Source organism: Schistocerca piceifrons, chromosome 3, assembly GCF_021461385.2.
Source record: "Schistocerca piceifrons isolate TAMUIC-IGC-003096 chromosome 3, iqSchPice1.1, whole genome shotgun sequence".
Classification (NCBI taxonomy): Eukaryota; Metazoa; Arthropoda; class Insecta; order Orthoptera; family Acrididae; genus Schistocerca; species Schistocerca piceifrons.
Genome location: NC_060140.1, coordinates 106,161,368 through 106,180,422, shown reverse-complemented (window position 1 = coordinate 106,180,422; position 19,055 = coordinate 106,161,368). Strand labels below are relative to the sequence as shown.

General features: G+C 38.7%; 1 protein-coding gene across 1 annotated transcript in view; it reads right to left on the bottom strand.

Annotated features, from left to right (window-relative positions):
- The window catches only part of LOC124787745 (eukaryotic translation initiation factor 3 subunit A), a 62,385-nt gene extending 48,525 nt beyond the window's left edge, over positions 1-13,860 (bottom strand). Inside the window, exons 1-3 of the mRNA XM_047254611.1 lie at positions 13,464-13,860; positions 8,815-9,011; positions 1,391-1,539 (exon numbers count right to left, since the gene is read on the bottom strand). Of these exons, the coding sequence (XP_047110567.1) occupies positions 1,391-1,539; positions 8,815-9,011; positions 13,464-13,512 (395 nt within the window). The 5' untranslated portion in view covers positions 13,513-13,860. The remainder of the gene's footprint in view (positions 1-1,390; positions 1,540-8,814; positions 9,012-13,463) is intronic.
- Between the last annotated feature and the right edge of the window lie 5,195 nt (positions 13,861-19,055).

The following is a 19,055-nucleotide window of genomic DNA, read 5'->3' as shown; positions in this document are numbered from 1 at the left end:
ATAATGGCATATAAAATATATAGCCACGTAAATATGAGTGTCAATTTAAAGGTAGGGTTTCCCTATTTTTCTAAAAACAGAAAGCACTGGTTATTTTCAGAGCCATTTACATTGATTTAATGCTTAAACATTAATATATTTCTCTATATAATAGCCGTTTCTATTCAGGCATTTTTGGAGACAGTGCTCCAACTATTTTATCAACATGTTGCAAAACTTGCCAGCAACCCATTTGACTTCATCATCAGTTTGGAAGTGTAGCCCACCCAAATGTTTCATGAATTTCAGGATTAAGTGATAATCACTAGGGGCTGCGTCCAGACTGTACGAGGAGGGGTGGGGGAGAATGACGGTCCAGCCAAAACTTATCAGGAGATCCTGAGTTTGATTACAGATGAAGGTTTGAGTGGTGTTATGAGGCAGCATCAATGCTTTGTTCAATTTTCCTCTATAGTGGCTCTGAATCACACATCAGAGTTCTCTTGGCACATCACAAACCTGTCTCAGGTTATCATCATTCCAGGAGATGAAGTCATTCAGCAATATCCCTTACAGTCCCAAAACACAATAGCTATCACTCTGCCAGCAGACTGCTTTTGTTTAAAATTTTTCAGCTTATGTGATTATGGGTGGAACCACGCTGTTGTTAAGTTTCGGGTGTGAAATGAAACAGCTACATTTTGGTGCCCATAACGACAGATTCCAACAATTCTGTCCTCGTCTCCAAACTGTTTGAGAAACTGACACAGTCAACACATTGCTGCTTGAGGTCTTCTGCAAGCATTTGTTGGATGCATCACATGCAAACCTTGTGATATGCCAACTTTTCAGACAAAATTCTCTCAACTAAGCTCGATAGATCGTTACCCTTCAATTTTCGAGCATTTTTCTCTCGACCTTTTCAGTGGTCTCGTCTGAAATGAATGGTCTTCCACTCAAATCATAACTGTGGAAGTCCACGTGGCCGGTAATGCACACCCTACACCATTTGCAGACATGTTGAATGCCCACACACTTTTTGGCATAAACTTCGCACAGTTGAATATGTTTAAAAACCTGTTAACTGCACAGCTTCCACACTCGGCAGTAGTGACAATAAAAATTCTCACTGTAGACGATTGCTAGGCGAATAGTGAATGGCGGAGAGAAGCAAGGAAGGTAGGGATGGAGAGTGGGGCCAGTTGCTGTGCACGGCACTGTTGCTGGGTTTTGCCAAACACCTCTCCTAGAGGATCTACCGCTTTGGGAATCCTACCCTACTTTTGAATCAACCCTCTTATTTTACAGGTGAATTTACATCTTAATACTTAGCATGAAAGTGGTCTATAGAACAGGCAGTTAATGAAAAAAAATTTCATTTTGTGGCTACAGATTCACACAGTAGTATTACCTTAGGAGTATGCTCTCCGGTGTAGCCAACATATCAAGATCATCAATGTCTACCACAGCTTGTTGTGACTGCTCACGAGCTGATTCTGTTCTCTCCTCAGCTGTTCTCAAATATCCGCGAATCACATTCTCTAGTGAAGAAACATTTACCTGAAAAGAAAATATTACAGTAAGCACAAATTTACAGCACATCAATGAGGTCATTACAGCCAGAACATGAGCTCCAACTGCAGAAGGACACTGCACGAAAGAAAAATTGGCAATGTCCTTTTCAGAGGACCCATCCCGGCATTCAAAGGGAAACTACAGAAAGCTTTCATCTACAAGGCTGAAAGGGGATTGGAATCCTGTTCCTCTCTGATGAGAGTCCAGTACTTTAGCCACTGCCCCACCTTTGTGGGTACAGAGGTGGCTTATGGGTTGCTATGAAGTAAAGAGTTTCATCAAAATTGTGAATAAGGAATGAAAGACTAGCTAGGACTGAGTACATTACAACTTCATGGAACTCACAAGAGATTGCAGAAATAAATATTACTCCTACAGTCCCAAGCAATAGTTATAAAACATAATATCATAGCTGTCACAGTAATTATGCCAATAATTACAAACTGTGAAAAAGATTAACAAAGCACGAAAACTTTTATGCACACTTTCACAGCTATCTTGGTGTAAGACATGCGAGAGGAGAACTAGAAAACTTAAGTCAATAACGTATTTGCAAACTAGATACTGCAGAAAATTATTCAAGCTAAAGATCAGCAGATACATCACAACAACTAAAACCACTGATATTGCTATTCTCTTTACATTTATTAACCCCACAACTGTTATTAAAGGTAAGTATAGAAAATTTAGAGCTAGTTATCACAACTTACAGTTTTTTAAGGTGTTCTCTCTAGGTAAAGCCAGGTATAAAAAAAGTGAGTAGAACACTGGCAAAAGGAAGTCTTTATGCGATTAGAATTAGAATCAAGCAAAATACACACTTCATCAATATACAGGGTGGGGCAGTGTATTAATTAATAAAAAGCCATTATGGAGCAAAATTATACATTGAAATCCGTAGGGTACAACTATAAATGAATTTTGTGAGGTGTCAAACAACAAGCCTTGCAAATTATGTACCTCACTGTTAATACACTGATGCAGCCAGTTTCTGAAGTTCCAAGTAACTTTTTAAAGCAATGATTTCGGAATGAGGCCTACTTCAAGGCATATTGCACGCTTCGAGATCCGTAGGGACCTGGGTTGACGTTTATAAATCTCTCTGGAGGTAGCCCCATAAAAAATAGTCATATGAAGTTAAAAATGGTGAGCGGTGCAGACCATGGAATGGAATGTCACCATATGGAGAGAGAAAGCAACCAGGGCAGATTTTCCTCAACAAAGTAATAGAATTTCTAACAGTGTGCACCATGGCACCATCCTGCTGAAACAACATTAGTCCCAAATCCATCTGCTGAAATGGTGGCTCAAACAAATTGTTGGATTATGTTGACATAACACTCAGAATGGATGGTGAAGCACGGTCATTGTCATCAAAAAGTAAGACCCAATGATGTTTTCACCACTGATTGCACACCAAACTCATTTCCTCACCGTGTAGAGTGCCCTTGTGAATTGCCCTAGGGTTCTCACCACTCCAATGATGCATATTCTGCTTGTTAACACACCCAAAAACATGGAAGTGCAATTCATCACAAAAATCATGGGCATCTTGAGCAAAGTTTGGAATCAACATTTCACAAGCCTGTAATCAATTTTGTCAGTATCATTGTGATAGTTCCTGAACAATGACCATCTTGTACGTGTTGAAGTGAAGGTCTTCGTAGAAAATCTGATACACAGTACAATTAGAAAGTGCTAGGTGGATACTTGCTTGAAAGCAGAATGCTTTGGAGATTGCCAAATCAACCTCCTAAAAGCATTTCAAGGGGGGAATTTGATGACGAGTATGATGGCGACGTTCGGTCTGTGAGGCACTCAACTGCGCAGTTATCGGTGCCCGTACAAATTCCCAATCTTTACACAGTCCAATCTCTCCACTTTCATGAATGATGATGGAATGATGAGGACAACACAAACTCCCAGACCCAGGTGGAGAAAATCCCCAACCCTGTCAGTAGTCAAACCTGTGATCAAGAGGCAACAACGCTAGTCACTACACCACAAACAACAGACATGATGAGTATGCACTGCATGCTGCATTGAGACAATAGATTGGTTTTGGGGAAAAGGACATTTCGACAGCGAAAGCATATGGTTCATTCAACCAAGGCAGGTTTGCAACTGCAATGGCACTAAGGGAAAACTTCCACTGCTATTGCATCGTTAGGGACCATCTCAACTCTGCCAATACCTTCCCTCCCTTCACAACGTCATTTCGAAAGCAAGCGTACTTCCCTGCCTCACCCTGTATTTGTGGATCATGTTCCTGTGAATTCCACGAAGGATTGCTAAGCACTGCTGTGAGACAATGGAAGTCGCACAGACTGATAAAGTACTACAGACACTGATGGAGTTTGACATCCCATTTTTTTTAGTGTTGAAAGCCACACACATGATGTGGAATTCCAAATGAAATAGAATTAACCTTTTAAGTCAAAATCATGTTATTTACCAATGGATAAAATAATGCAAACTATCTGAGACGCTGCTAAAGAGAAACAGTCTGTTGAATTGCTCATTTACTCACACAACTCTCTCTTGGCTTCATGAGACTAGGTGGGTTTCAACTGAGGATATAGCTTATGGGTTCCATAACAGTAAACTACACTGCTGACTACTATAGTGGTAACCCCAATTGGGAAGTAGGTCGCAAACTGGGTACATTCTTCAGTAAATAAGGGTCTTTTTACACATGAGATGTTTCCTTTAACTACGGAATCTGCAAGAATAGTTTAACGTACAAGACTCAACAGAAGTATAACGAATCCCAGCAGACTTTTACAAATGACAGTTTTGTGATGTAGAATTGGATCCTAAACCACATTAAAATGTCACAATTTAGAGTTCTGTACAGAGAAAGCATGGCTATATTTTCATTTTTCCTATCTTGGGCCATAAAATTTGACAGTTCCTCCCTTTCAATATACTTTAACTTTGTTTGTTATCTACTTTAACTACTCCACACAATGGTTTATATCATTCCTAGCACACTTATTCATCTGACTTACACCTATTACAGTAACTGTAGACTCTGACCACAGAACATGCTTGTCATATTCTATGAACAAAACAGCCTAATTATCCCATCTCCAAATCAAAAACTAAAAGGCTGATAATTAGCTATTACCAGTGTTGGCTGATGCACATCACTGGTTGTAAAGAGGTGCACCATTTGATATTGGTTGCAGCAACCATCATCTTGTATTTTGGTTTTAGGTATGGAGATGATTTAATTTGGACGAAACTACCAATTACAACATAACAACTGAGGTCAGAACTTATATTTGTTAAATAATACAGGTAGATCACTTCTATCTCCTGTAACACTATGTCACCGCTCTGCAGGATAGACTTAGCCCTTTCTTGACCAGTGCGCTATGTGTGTCCCACATACAAATTTCTTTCCCTAGGTTCACAAGGATATGAATGACAGATCTGTAATGTGGTGCAATCTAGTGTTGAAGGTATCAGCAGTTTGGAACCAACAGGCTCACTGTTTGGCACCTAATTCACAAGATATTGTTTAATCATATCAGTTGCGCATTAACTGTCTTATGTTTTGGCAGTCTTATGTACTTCTTCCCTGTCTGCAATTGATAAACTCAGTAAAGGTACTTGTAGTCTTTTTTACATTGTTTGCTACAAATGAACAGATTTGTGCACATATCCATAGAAAAAAAAGGCTTTTAAATTCGTTTAGAGATTTTGCCTTACAACCAATGTGTGTAGAGAATTTCTATGCGCCATTTGTTCATACTTGTGTCTACATTGTTACATTTATTTATTTCATTCAGTTCTGTAATCTTATTATTTTTTTCTTTATTTGATATGAAATTGGAAAATTCGTGGTTTGCTTTTTCTGAAGAGTTCTCGACTTGTCCTCCTCTATTTCTCCAAGTGAAAAGCTGCCTTACACCATTAAGGTGAAAAGAAAGCTGGTTACATTTTCCTCCACTGCTATTGATCAAACCAGTGTAGATGTGTACTCTGCTATGGATGTTGGGCAGTATTTTCCTTGTGATTGATCTCATATCTTCGGGTGGTGAACAGCTGACAAAACTGTAAGTGGCTTATTATCTTGCCATTTTACTGACCAGTGTGCTATGGTAGGGGTAATGCAGGAGTAGGTTTAATAATGAATAAAAAATAGGAGTGCGGGTAAGATACTACCAACAGCATAGTGAACGCATTATTGTGGCCAAGATAGACACGAAGCCCATGCCTACTACAGTAGTACAAGTTTATATGCCAACTAGCTCTGCAGATGACGAAGAAACTGAAGAAATGTATGATGAGATAAAAGAAATTATTCAGGTAGTGAAGGGAGACGAAAATTTAATAGTCATGGGTGACTGGAATTCGACAGTAGGAAAAGGGAGAGAAGGAAACACAGTAGGTGAATATGGATTGGAGCTAAGAAATGAAAGAGGAAGCCGTCTGGTAAAATTTTGCACGGAGCATAACTTAATCATAGCAAACACTTGGTTCAAGAATCATAAAAGAAGGTTGTACACATGGAAGAATCCTGGAGATACTAAAAGGTATCAGATAGATTATATAATGGTAAGACAGAGATTTAGGAACCAGGTTTTAAATTGTAAGACATTTCCAGGGGCAGATGTGGACTGACCACAATCTATTAGTTATGAACTGTAGATTAAAACTGAAGAAGTTGCAAAAAGGTGGGAATTTAAGGAGATGGGACCTGGATAAACTGACTAAACCAGAGGTTGTACAGAGTTTCAGGGACACCATAAGTGAACAATTGACAGGAATGGGGGAAAGAAATACAGTAGAAGAAGAATGGGTAGCTCTGAGGGATGAAGTAGTGAAGGCAGCAGAGGATCAACTAGGTAAAAAGACGAGGGCTGGTAGAAATCCTTGGGTAATAGAAGAAATATTGAATTTAATGGATGGAAGGCGAAAATATAAAAATGCAGTAAATGAAGCAAACAAAAAGGAATACAAACTTCTCAAAAATGAGATTGACAGGAAGTGCAAAATGGCTAAGCAGGCATGGCTAGAGGACAAATGTAAGGATGTAGAGGCTTATCTCACTAGGGGTAAGATAGATACAGCCTACAGGAAAATTGAAGAGACCTTTGGAGAAAGGAGAGCCACTTGTATGAATATCAAGAGCTCAGATGGAAATCCAGTTCTAAGCAAAGAGGGGAAAGCAGAAAGGTGGAAGGAGTATATAGAGGGTCTATACAAGGGTGATGTACTTGAGGACAATATTATGGAAATGGAAGAGGATGTAGATGAAGATGAAACGGGAGATACGATACTGCGTGATGAGTTTGACAGAGCACTGAAAGACCTAAGTCAAAACAAGGCCCCAGGAGTAGACAACATTCCATTAGAACTACTGACGGCCTTGGGAGAGCCAGTCCTGACAAAACTCTACCATCTGGTGAGCAAGATGTACGAGACAGGCGAAATACCCTCAGACTTCAAGAAGAATATAATAATTCCAATCCCAAAGAAAGCAGGTGTTGACAGATGTGAAAATTACTGAACTATCAGTTTAATAAGTCACAGCTGCAAAATACTAACGCGAATTATTTACAGACGAATGGAAAAACTGGTAGAAGCCGACCTCAGGGAAGATCAGTTTGGATTCCGTAGAAATGTTGGAACACGTGAGGCAATACTGACCTTATGACTTATCTTAGAAGAAAGATTAAGGAAAGGCAAACCTACGTTTCTAGCATTTGTAGACTTAGAGAAAGTTTTTGACAATGTTGACTGGAATACTCTCTTTCAAATTCTAAAGGTGGCAGGGGTAAAACACAGGGAGCGAAAGGCTATTTACAATTTGTACAGAAAACAGATGGCAGTTACAAGAGTTGAGGGTCATGAAAGGGAAGCAGTGGTTGGGAAGGGAGTGAGACAGGGTTGTAGCCTCTCCCCGATGTTATTCAATCTGTATATTGAGCAAGCAGTAAAAGAAACAAAAGAAAAATTTGGAGTAGGTACTAAAATCTAGGGAGAAGAAATAAAAACTTTGAGGTTCGCCGATGACATTGTAATTCTGTCAGAGACAGCAATGGACTTGGAAGAGCAGTTGACCGGAATGGACAGTGTCTTGAAAGGAGGGTATAAGATGAACATCAACAAAAGTAAAACGAGGATAATGGAATGTAGTCACATTAAGTCGGATGATCCTGAGGGAATTAGATTAGGAAATGAGACACTTAAAGTAGTGAAGGAGTTTTGCTATTTGGGGAGCAAAATAACTGATGATGGTCGAAGTAGAGAGGATATAATATGTAGACTGGCAATGGCAAGGAAGGCGTTTCTGAAGAAGAGAAATTTGTTAACATCGAGTACAGATTTAAGTGTCAGGAAGTCGTTCTGAAAGTATTTGTATGGAGTGTAGCCATGTATGGAAGTGAAACATGGACGATAAATAGTTTGAACAAGAAGAGAATAGAAGCTTTCGAAATGTGGTGCTACAGAAAAATGTTGAAGGTAAGGTGGGTAGATCATGTAACTAATGAGGAGGTATTGAATAGGAATGGGGTGAAGAGAAGTTTGTGGCACAACTTGACTAGAAGAAGAGATCGGTTGGTAGGACATGTCCTGAGGCATCAAGGGATCACAAATTTAGTATTGGAGGGCAACGTGGAGGGTAAAAATCGTAGAGGGAGACCAAGAGATGAATACACTAAGCAGATTCAGAAGGATGTAGGTTGCAGTAGGTACTGGGAGATGAAGGAGCTTGCACAGGATAGACTAGCATGGAGAGCTGCATCAAACCAGTCTCAGGACTGAAGACCACAACAACAACAACAACAACAACAACATTTTACTGTTGATACACACCCTTCTATTTGGATGATGATGAGTACAGTGGGATTTGTGATGGCCCACTTAAAATAATTATAAAACTACACATAACAATCTAAATTTAGAAACAGGGCCTGACTCTGCATTTATTCCAAAAGTTATTTTTTTACAATATTATGAGAAATTTTAAATATCAGCCCTTCCCTTCCATCACAATTATATTTTACCTTTTCTGCATTAGCTCTCCTTGCGTTCAATTTTTTTACAGCTGTATTTACAAAAGTAACAAGAACTTTCACAATGAGTAACAACTGATTTTCATGTGTGTATATGTTTTCGTAATTAAACACATTATATAATTTTCATGCCAATGGCAGAATGAGACTGAAATACAGTAAATTCTGAGTTGTATTTCATTACCATACACATAAGTATATAAAAGCTATTAGAGAACACAACACTTACCGACTGGAACATGTTTCGGTACTGGAATAACCCTTCCTTTGCAATGTGCGATTTCTTCAGCTCGACACACAGGTCCAAATATTTGAACATGATTGGTTCCAGGACACTCTCGCTCCAATTGTATGCCCATTTTTTATTGCGAAAAACTTCATATAAAGTATCTAGCGCCCTTGCTGGCTTTCCCACTTCAATAAATTCTGTAAAAAAGAGAATTTTACAATACTTTTTTTTTACTAATACGAAGTTTTATGCATTATCAATATGGAGGGAACCTCAACTACACAGTGCGCAGAGACACTTAGGGAGAGTATTTTTCACCAAATGTGTTAATATCACATGCAACACAAGAATTATTAACACAACTAATGTTCAGAAATAAATGTAATCCGAATCTATGTAAATTTCCCCATTCAGCACTGCACTTCTAGATGGGAAATTGATTCTTAGTCATCCTGCTGGGCATACTTCCAGGAAAGCTGCCCTCCTCCTCCTCCCCTCCCCCTTTTCAAAAACTACAACTGCTCACTCTTTACTTTGCCTACAGACAACTGCTGCCTTGTCTTTCCTGCAGTTGGGTTAACTTTCATGTACTAGAAAGTGGCTCAACTATTTTCACACATGAAACTGGTCAATAGGATTTGTGATGTTGACTGTTTGGCTTTGAATGGCACATTAATTTTGGCAGCACATATTTAGAATTAAGTGGTGGTGGTGGTGGTGGTGGTGGTGGTTAGTGTTTAACGTCCCGTCGACAACGAGGTCATTAGAGACGGAGCGCAAGCTCGGGTTAGGGAAGGATTGGGAAGGAAATCGGCTGTGCCCTTTCAAAGGAACCATCCCGGCATTTGCCTGAAACGATTAAGGGAAATCACGGATAACCTAAATCGGGATGGCTGGAGACGGGATTGAACCGTCGTCCTCCCGAATGCGAGTCCAGTGTGCTAACCACTGCGCCACCTCACTCGGTTGGAATTAAGACACAGTGGCGACTAACCTGTAGTGTTGGTCAGGTCTAGGTTAGGCTTCAAGCCAATATATTTATTTTGGGGTGGGAACATCAACATGTAAGATATCAAAAGCAGTTAGTGACGAGTTCAAGTAGTGAATCAATAGAATCACACTGACAGCTCCTACGTTTCTGACATCACTAGTCAAAGCTGACAGCTTGTATTGCTGACACATTTGGTGTCAACGGAAGTGTCCGATTCCAACGTCTGCTTTGACCCATGACGTAAGGGTGTTGAGGCATGTGACGTCATTACGACGCAAAGTTTGAGTTGGTTGTATTTGTAGACGTCTTCTTGTGATTGCCCCCCCCCTCTCTCTCTATCTAATTTTTGAGGTGTTTTGGTTTTGTTTTTTGTAGTTGTAGGTGGTGGTTTTTCATATCAATAGTTATGGTTGACCTATATAGGTCAAGGGAAATGACCGATTCCAATTTTCGTAGTTTCCTATGTAGGTATTGGTGATTTGGCATCATCAGCTGTCGTCAAGGGAAATGCCTGATTCCAATTTTTGTAGTATTTGCTGTAGATGTTGGTGTTTTGGTATCAGCAGCAGCGGTTGACCTATATAGATCAAGAGAAGTGTCCGATTCCTGTAGATTTTGTAAGTTTTTTGTTCGTCATTTTGTGTTTTGGGATTGTGGTGTCTTTTTTTTTACTGTTATATTTAGCTTGCCCCCCCCCCCCCTAAAACCCCCCAATTTCCAGCAGCTGCCTCTTTAGTTTGATTGTATTTTTGGAGGGATATGTTATTGTCTCACTTATATGTATTTTTGTGTTTGTTGCCGTGAGTATGTAGTTACATCATAGGTGCCATATTGGAGACGCTTAGAATAGCCACTTCCACCATACTGATGACATCATGGGTCAAAGCAGATGGCTGGAATCTGATACTTCCGTAATCCCCATATTGGTAACTTTTGAAATATATGACAAATGATGAATGTGAGCAATATATAACAAGAGTCAATATCTTATTTGACACTGAAGCAGCCAATTTTTTTCTTCTGCATAACATACAGTCAGGACTTATAACTCATTGATGACGAAACTGTTAGAGATGGCTCATTATACGGATTGAGGCAAGAAATCAATCATATGTCCTTTTTGTGGGAACCAGTCTGGCATTTGTCTGAAATGATTTTGGGGAACCTACAAAACCAAAATGGTCGAAATAGGATTCAAATAGGTGCCCTCCTAAAAGCAAGCTCTTTGTAACACTGCGCAGATTTTTGTCGATAACATGCCCCCATCCCCTCACAACATATTCAATGATTTAGCACCAAAAATAAAACACGTGAAGTCCAGTGCACACTGCTGATATACACATGCTGATTTCTATTAACAACAGTAAATCACATAATCTTTAAGGAATCTAATTCCCATGTACAAAAGACCACCAAATTTCTGATTACTTCATAAACAAATTAATGTGTTGAATATCTGAAGTTAAGCATACAAATGAGGAAAAGTGTAAAAAAAAAAGCTTTGAAATTGTGTTTAAACTTTGTTCAAAGTCACTAAGTGCTCTATCAAACACTGGATGTGTACAGTCTGGGTAATTTGCACTCTGTTTTACACAAATGTTAGTTTTTCACTCATCTCAATGTTTGTGATATGTTTCCTGAACTGTGTGTTGTACAATGATACAATTTTGCAGCCACATTCAAGAGTATATGTGGACACTGTCTGCAAAAAGAGTAAGTTGTAAAATGTATTAAATTAAAATGTCATGCTTCATGTGGCAATTTTACTGGATGAACAGTGAAAATACAATAAATGAAACTTTTTCTCTGTTCAACAAGAAATAAGATTCATAAAAATTTGCAAGTTTGTTGCAAGTCACCAAGTGCTCTCATTCTAAAATAGTGGATGAAATTAACCTACAGAAATTGTGTATAGTCAGTTATACTGCTCTAAGACATGTACACCAATTCTAATAATATATTTTTTTTTTTAACTGTGTTAAACCTCATTTCAAATTCAATCAATAATTATACGAAATACTGAAAATCAAATTTCTGTTGCTCCCCTGGAAGCCATCAGATAAGCAGTTATACAGGTAGGGTAAACACACAAAAATTTCATCAATTATGTTGCTCAACAACAATGAAGGCCAGTACTTTTCTTACTTCAGCAACATCATAAAAATGTACTGTTCCTAAGATGGGATTTAATGCATATCTTGCATGTTATCAGCAAAAGTGACCCTTTAGTATGGGATCACTTTCAAAGTAAATATACATTAACATGTGTGAAATTTAAAGATTCTTTTCTACTTCTCAAATATTTCACCTTCTTTCGTGATCTGGATAAATATTTGTTTCATTTAGTATTCCATTCTCAATATATATCCTACCTTTCATATCAATTACGATATAGATAACTGGGCACTTGCCTATACTTTTTGCGCACAGTAAGAAGTCTATACATTAAACACTTACTTATAAATATTGTTCAATTTCAGAACTGTTTCTAGTAGGCTCACTGTACTTCCAAATGAGCCAGGAAGAATAATTAGACAACGAAAAAAATATAGCTGTAACTAAAACGAAGCAGTAAATAAGAAAATGAAACTTAACTACTTTTAGGAAGGCATCCACGTGTTCAATCTTATTTTTAAGAATATAGCAAGAGAAACAATACTATGGAATGAACATTCTCCATAACTCTGCCTTGCTATAAATTTCTGTTCTTTAACTGCACTGCCGTCTCTAATGACCTCGATGTCAGTGGCATGTTAAACACTAATCTTCCTTCATTACACAGGCAATGGCAGGAATTAAAAACTTTCAAAACTCCTACTAGAAACGCACTTTACTGTATCTGACAGGTTATGCAGTACATTTGAAATATACTTTAAAATTAAAAAAAAATGTACTAACAAGAAAGGTCATATGTGAAAGTTCCCTGCCTTTAGTTAGAGACCGAAGTTTTTATGTTCCTGAGAAATCTGGGCATGAACAAATGGCCTACCAAACAGAAACATCCATATATTTTGTATATCGACAAGATTCAAAGGAATTTGCAACTAGTTACGGATCTGTGTTACATGATGAGGCACTGGAAGACAGTGATGTAGAGCGCAAATAGCTGAATTATTTTCTAAAAAATGACATTTTATGACGGTGCAATACCTATCTCATTCACACATTAGCATCATAAAAAAAACAACTTCTTGTATTCGTGTCACTGAAAGTATGTCAGTTGTGTCTAAATCGGGTCGATCCCAATAAATTAGGCTGTGATCTATCCATAATATTATGCCATTTCTTCGAAATTTGCTGAAGCTCATCCATCTGCCGGAAAAACGCTCACAAAAGAGATAGACATATAACGCTCTCAGTGAAAAAAGCGGTTCGAGGGGAGATATATCTAGTCACGAATATAAAAGAAAAATATCAATAACGCAGATTTATATAGTTCGGAAATGAGCGTTTTAATGAGAACGGCAGCATGCAATGTCAAATACTTGTTGACGACAGCTATTCACTTCTTCCTATACTTCCATCCGCATCATTATAGAATTGAACGAATATTTAAACAAGGAATAAAACAAAGTCTTGAAATATTGTTCATTCTAAACATAATCAGCCGAAGAACTTAAAGAAGGCATGCCATCCATATTGCGAAAAATTCACTTACCATTAGCTCGTTTAAGAGCGTTCTCAGGTCTTTGCACGTATCGTGCCATTTTCGAAGATTAGTAATCTTCTTTTTACATAGGAATTAACAAACTAAATTCGAAAAACGTGCAATTTAAAGCAAAAACCCGTCATACACCACAACCCAACCACACGTTGACCTACACAGGAGAGGAAGGGAGCCAAAACCACGTGACGTCACGAAAGCGCTATTAGTATCTGTTTTGCAGTACTGATTTCTAAAAAGGCTTGATTTGACTCTTATGGGAAACCGGAATATTATAAAATACGCGAAAATTTGTACGTCTGTGATTGAACAATGACACCAAAACTACATGCACAACTATTACGTATAACCATTAGCTATGTATCACACGAGTGGTTTGTCTTCCGGTACGGAGTTGATGAACTTTAGATTTTCATATTTAATCAAAGAAGATAATGTGTTGAAGTAGAGTCGCACATCGCCAGAGACGGACGGAGACACCTTAAGGCCCGTCCACACGCAACGATCTATCTGCGCAAATGTCTGCGCACATCACATCTGCGCAGACAGATCGTTGCGTGTGAACAGAAGATTTGCACCAACCTGAGGTGTGTGCAAACCTGGAAGTTGGAGTTGGAGGTTTGAGCGAAACCTCTCAAATCTGTCGGTTCAAACCACATCTGCGCAGACAAGTTGGAGCGTGTGGACAGGAGATCGTCGCAAATCTGGCGCGAAACAGCTGTTTGCTCAGTCTAGTGTTTGTATTTGTGTGCACTGGGCATTAAAATGGCTGATACTCGTCAGTGTTCTCGAGAGTTTGTAAGTGAATTCATTGAAATATACAGAAACCACCGATGTTCCCATGTTTGTGGAAGATTAAAAGTAAAGAATATAGTGACCGAGACAAAAAGACAGCAGCATACAATGCTCTAATTGAAAAATTGCGGGCAGTTGGCGCCTCGGCAAACAGAGAAACGGTAATAAAAAAATAATTTCGTTGCGAACTGGCGAAGTTATTTGCGGATGGATGTCGAAACTTATAATTATCTCTTAAAGCATGTAACCCCTCATATTATGAGAAAAATACTTGTATGAGAAGGGAAATTTCTCCTCATGAACGCCTGGCAGTAACATTAAGATTCCTAGCAACAGGAAGGAGCTACAATGATTTGGAATTTTCATCTGCAATATCGAAACAAGCATTGAGTGAAATAATACCCAACACATGTGAAGCTATTTACGCTTTCCTGAAAGATGAGTTCATGAAGGCAAGTCAAGTAAATTAGTCTGTTAGCGAACTGTTTACCGAAAAGAGTTATCCAAAGTTTAGAAATCTAGAAGATCTGGTGTAGGAGCAGATCAAGTATACCAGACAACGTTATGGTATTTTTATCTACTTGGCTTTCTTAGTGATCAAGAAACGCCAAGACCAAGCAGGAGTAAAATTGAAGATGAAATTGGAGTGCCAATGTGCGAGGAAATGGAACACGAGGTTATGTAAAACAAAACAGGTTCGCCCTGCAACTCTCGCAGTAAATTTACGTGACAAAACTGCTTTCGCTTTAGCAGCCACTGTCTGCACCATTTTGACCGCTCTCTCTGTTTCCTGCGGTTGGTCTGAATGTTTTTTGCAACACAAGTTGCGAACGCAGACCACTACAGAACTTCCTCCATTTCTATTTTTCAAAATAACTGAATTAAATTTTGACGTTTTCGGGGAGCGTAGTCGCTTGCCACTGATATTTCTTTTCTACACCGACAGATGGCGGGCGAGTAGTAGATTGGGGTTTGTGTCGTGTGAACACACCACATTTGCAGCGATCTTTTGCATGTACAGACATCTGCGCCGATGTCTGCGCAGACAGATCGTTGCGTGTGGACCGGGCTTTAGTTAACTATTCAGCGATCCGTGCACATGATATGTGTGCAGTGTGCAGACAGATCATAGCGTGTGGGGAGTAGATATGCGTGATGTGCCGCTATGAGATGTGAGCAATCCTGGAAGCTGGTCTTGGAGGTTTCTGCAAATCTGTGGACGCAGATCATATCTACATAGACAATTCGTGCAGTGGGGACCAACCGAATGTTACTACCATTTGTTTATTCGTAGAAGCAATGAAGAATTACCGTAGTTGCTACAGGTACAGAGAGAAATACGTGAAAGAAGAAAAAGTTGGCATTGTATGAATACTTGGGGATGTGTGAACAAACATTTTCCAGCGCATAGTGGCGCACAAGATACGATGTGCAGAGTGCATTAAACTCTGTGGAATATACATTTTTCGTGTTTCTTGATGGGGTAACGTAATACAATTTGGTAGTCACATGTGTTAATATGTGTTCTGCGAATAAGGCATAAGTTTATTTTTTCCCTTAAATAGTCGTTACCTATCATTAACTGCACTAATCTGCATAAACTACAACAATATTTTGACATGCTGAACCATACTGTGCTGTTTTGGTTGCATTTTGAATAAATGTTTTAAATGTACTATTATATTTCCAAAATGCGTAGGACTGTTGAGAAAACTATTTGGTCATCAGCAGCAGTAATGTCTTGCTATTCGTACACATAAAATGAAAAAAACCCAACTGCTCGAAAAATGGCCTTTTTTCTGATGGTGGTGAATCTCAAAAAAGACTGGTAGAAGTTAAGCTTTTTTCCTTTTTATACACGTCTGATAGATCACACCTGCATAATTTTTGGTCAGTTTGTTTTAAACTGAAACATATTTCCCATGGGGTACTATGTAACAAGGAGAGACAGTTTCACGTGTTATTAAAAATCAAAATGTTCTTGAAATATTCCACTCGTGGTTGGATAGGTTGTTTTGCAGAACAGAGATGAAAATACACACACACACACACACACACACACACACACACACATGACGAAGAAAAATTCGCGCATTCGAACTTTGTAGTGCCATTCCTCACATACCAGCAATACGAAAATGTCTGTCATAAAATTTCGCCCTACACATATTACCAACAGTAAATGATGGTTAAAGATCGCAAACTGACAACACTGTAGTCACATGTACCGTAAATACCTCTAATAGCTGTGCAGTTGGTAGAATGGATAGCGTTTTCATTTAGCATCCAGGAGGTCGAGGGTTCGATTCTGGGTCGAGGCGTATTTGTTTTTAATTGCAAATTTCATTCTGCTATATAATAAGGTAGTATACACCATTTCTTAAGCCATATGTATCCGATATTTACATAATACAGCGTTTTTTAACGGCAAACAACAAAAGCATGGTCAGAAAAATCAGACATCTGAAGCAAATGACAAGTGCATTTCGAGATGCTACAGATGGCTGCACAGATAAATAACAACTACTAGTCATTTATACTACATGCAGTATGTCCGCTCAGATATAACACATTAGCAACCAATGACAACAAACATTTCCATATTATTGATCACATGACGCTTCAAAAAAAAAAAAAAAAAAAAAAAACGGTTGTCCTCAGATCAGATGCTCAAAGCATGTCCAGACGTGCGACCCTCTGTATCATACAGCTCTGGACTCTTTGCGACATGACTGCATTCACAGTTACAAAATCAGCATGAATACATGCTATCTGTTCTTCCACATGTGTCGGTGGAGTGGAATACATGTACTCCTTCAAGTGTCTCCACAGGAAGAAACCCAGGTGAGTTAGGTCAGGTGAATGTAGGGGCTATACAACTGGATCCCTCCATCTGAACCATCTCCCTGGAAATGTTCTGTCTAAATACCATCACATATTAATTCTAAAGTGTGCAGGCACTCAATCATATTGGAACCATAACCTCTGCCGAACATGAAGTTGGACAGCTTCCAATGTGTTAGCCAAATAGTTTGAGAGGAATGAATGATACCTTCGTGCAGTCAACAGGTCTCCAAATATTCCAACCCAGACGTTAATGCCACAGTGAACTTGATATCCCTGGTATATTCTGATACAGACGTTGATGCCAAAGTAAACATGATATCCGTTGTTGCCAGTGATGTGTGAGTTAACATCCAATAATGGGCATTATGCATGTTGAAGACACCTTTATAAGTGAACGCTGTTTCATCGGACCATAGTACAATGCCCGTGAAGTCACTGTAGTACAGTGAGTGCGTGGACGACCTTTGTCATGCAGTGGTGAAAGACGAGAACCTGTCTCCCGAAGGCAAAACTTCACATGATGGAACATATTTTTATATGGATAACATCAACCAGGATATCTAGCATGAGCAGCAACACCAGCCTCGTTATCAGATGCACCAACGACCAGAAGTAGATCCACATACACATCGTTTGTATATGACATACATCTGCAACATTGGTGCAGGATAACCCAAGAAGAAAATACGATATATGTGCAAATGTACATCGAGTCTGTTGTGGGCGCATTACTCCGCTAGCAACGATTTCCTGTCTGATGAATAGCTAATACAATATCAACTCATCATTAGTTGTAGATGACTGTTCCATCTCACACACATTACCTGTCTTACAGCTTTTGCTCTGCATGATTCATCCCGACACTACTAATTGTGAGATGTTCATGTTCGAACAGTTTCCCTAACGGTAATGGACGTGATGTTTCCACATTTCCATCGATGATAATAATAATAATAATAATAATAATAATACTTGGAGACAATTATTAAACAGCATGTACTTATCAGTCTCAATGTTGAAAGGCATAATTAATGGTTCCATGATAATAATACATACAAATGGTAACTGAGTTTAAACATTACTTGCAAAGCATGTTGCTAGCCCTACAGGTGATGTAAGACCCCAACGAAATGCAATAGCCTGAACGTGGCAAGAATAATAGTTGGTACTAATCGATAGGACCATTGGGGGAGGACATACAAAAAACAGGTTTTGAGTCTAGTAGGTGCTTTAAAAGCTGACCAGTAAAAACGATTGTACTTCCCACAGCACGTCAGTGCAAATGTTATGTTGAAGATCAGCTAATGGGTGTATGACGATTAAGATACCAGGTACTGTACCACGCAGACTACATTTAGCAAATAAAAACAGACCCAGGATTGAAGCCTCAACATCTTGCATGATAATCCAAAATGCTATCTACTGCACAAACTTTGCAGAACTGCTGTTCTGTCCTGATGGAGGTAGATAACATACATGTAATTACAGTGTTGCCAAATTACCAATCTTTAATGTCCATTTTACTGGAGGAAATATCTACAGGACCAAATTTTGTGAGAAACATTTTTGAGTTGCTAGTATCTGAGGAATCACACTGCAAAATCCGAGAGTGCGAATTTTTCTTCATCCTATACATATATACAGTAAGTGTATGTGTTTGTGTGTGTGTGTGTCTGTGTGTGTGAGAGAGAGAATTGAAAGTAACCAAGAGGTTAAATATGTACCAATAGGAACATGAAATGATGATTTATGAATTATATGAAAGCTGGAAGGTATGACGATCTGTACTGAGTGAGATTTCACTATTTATCTTAAATATATTTTTTGCACAGATCTTGTGCAGAACTCACAAGGCTGGCATCCTCAAATGTTTCAAAGTAAAAATTCAGATGCCTTTTTGAAATTAATTTCAAGTTATTGTCTTTACCATTTGATTAACAGGTA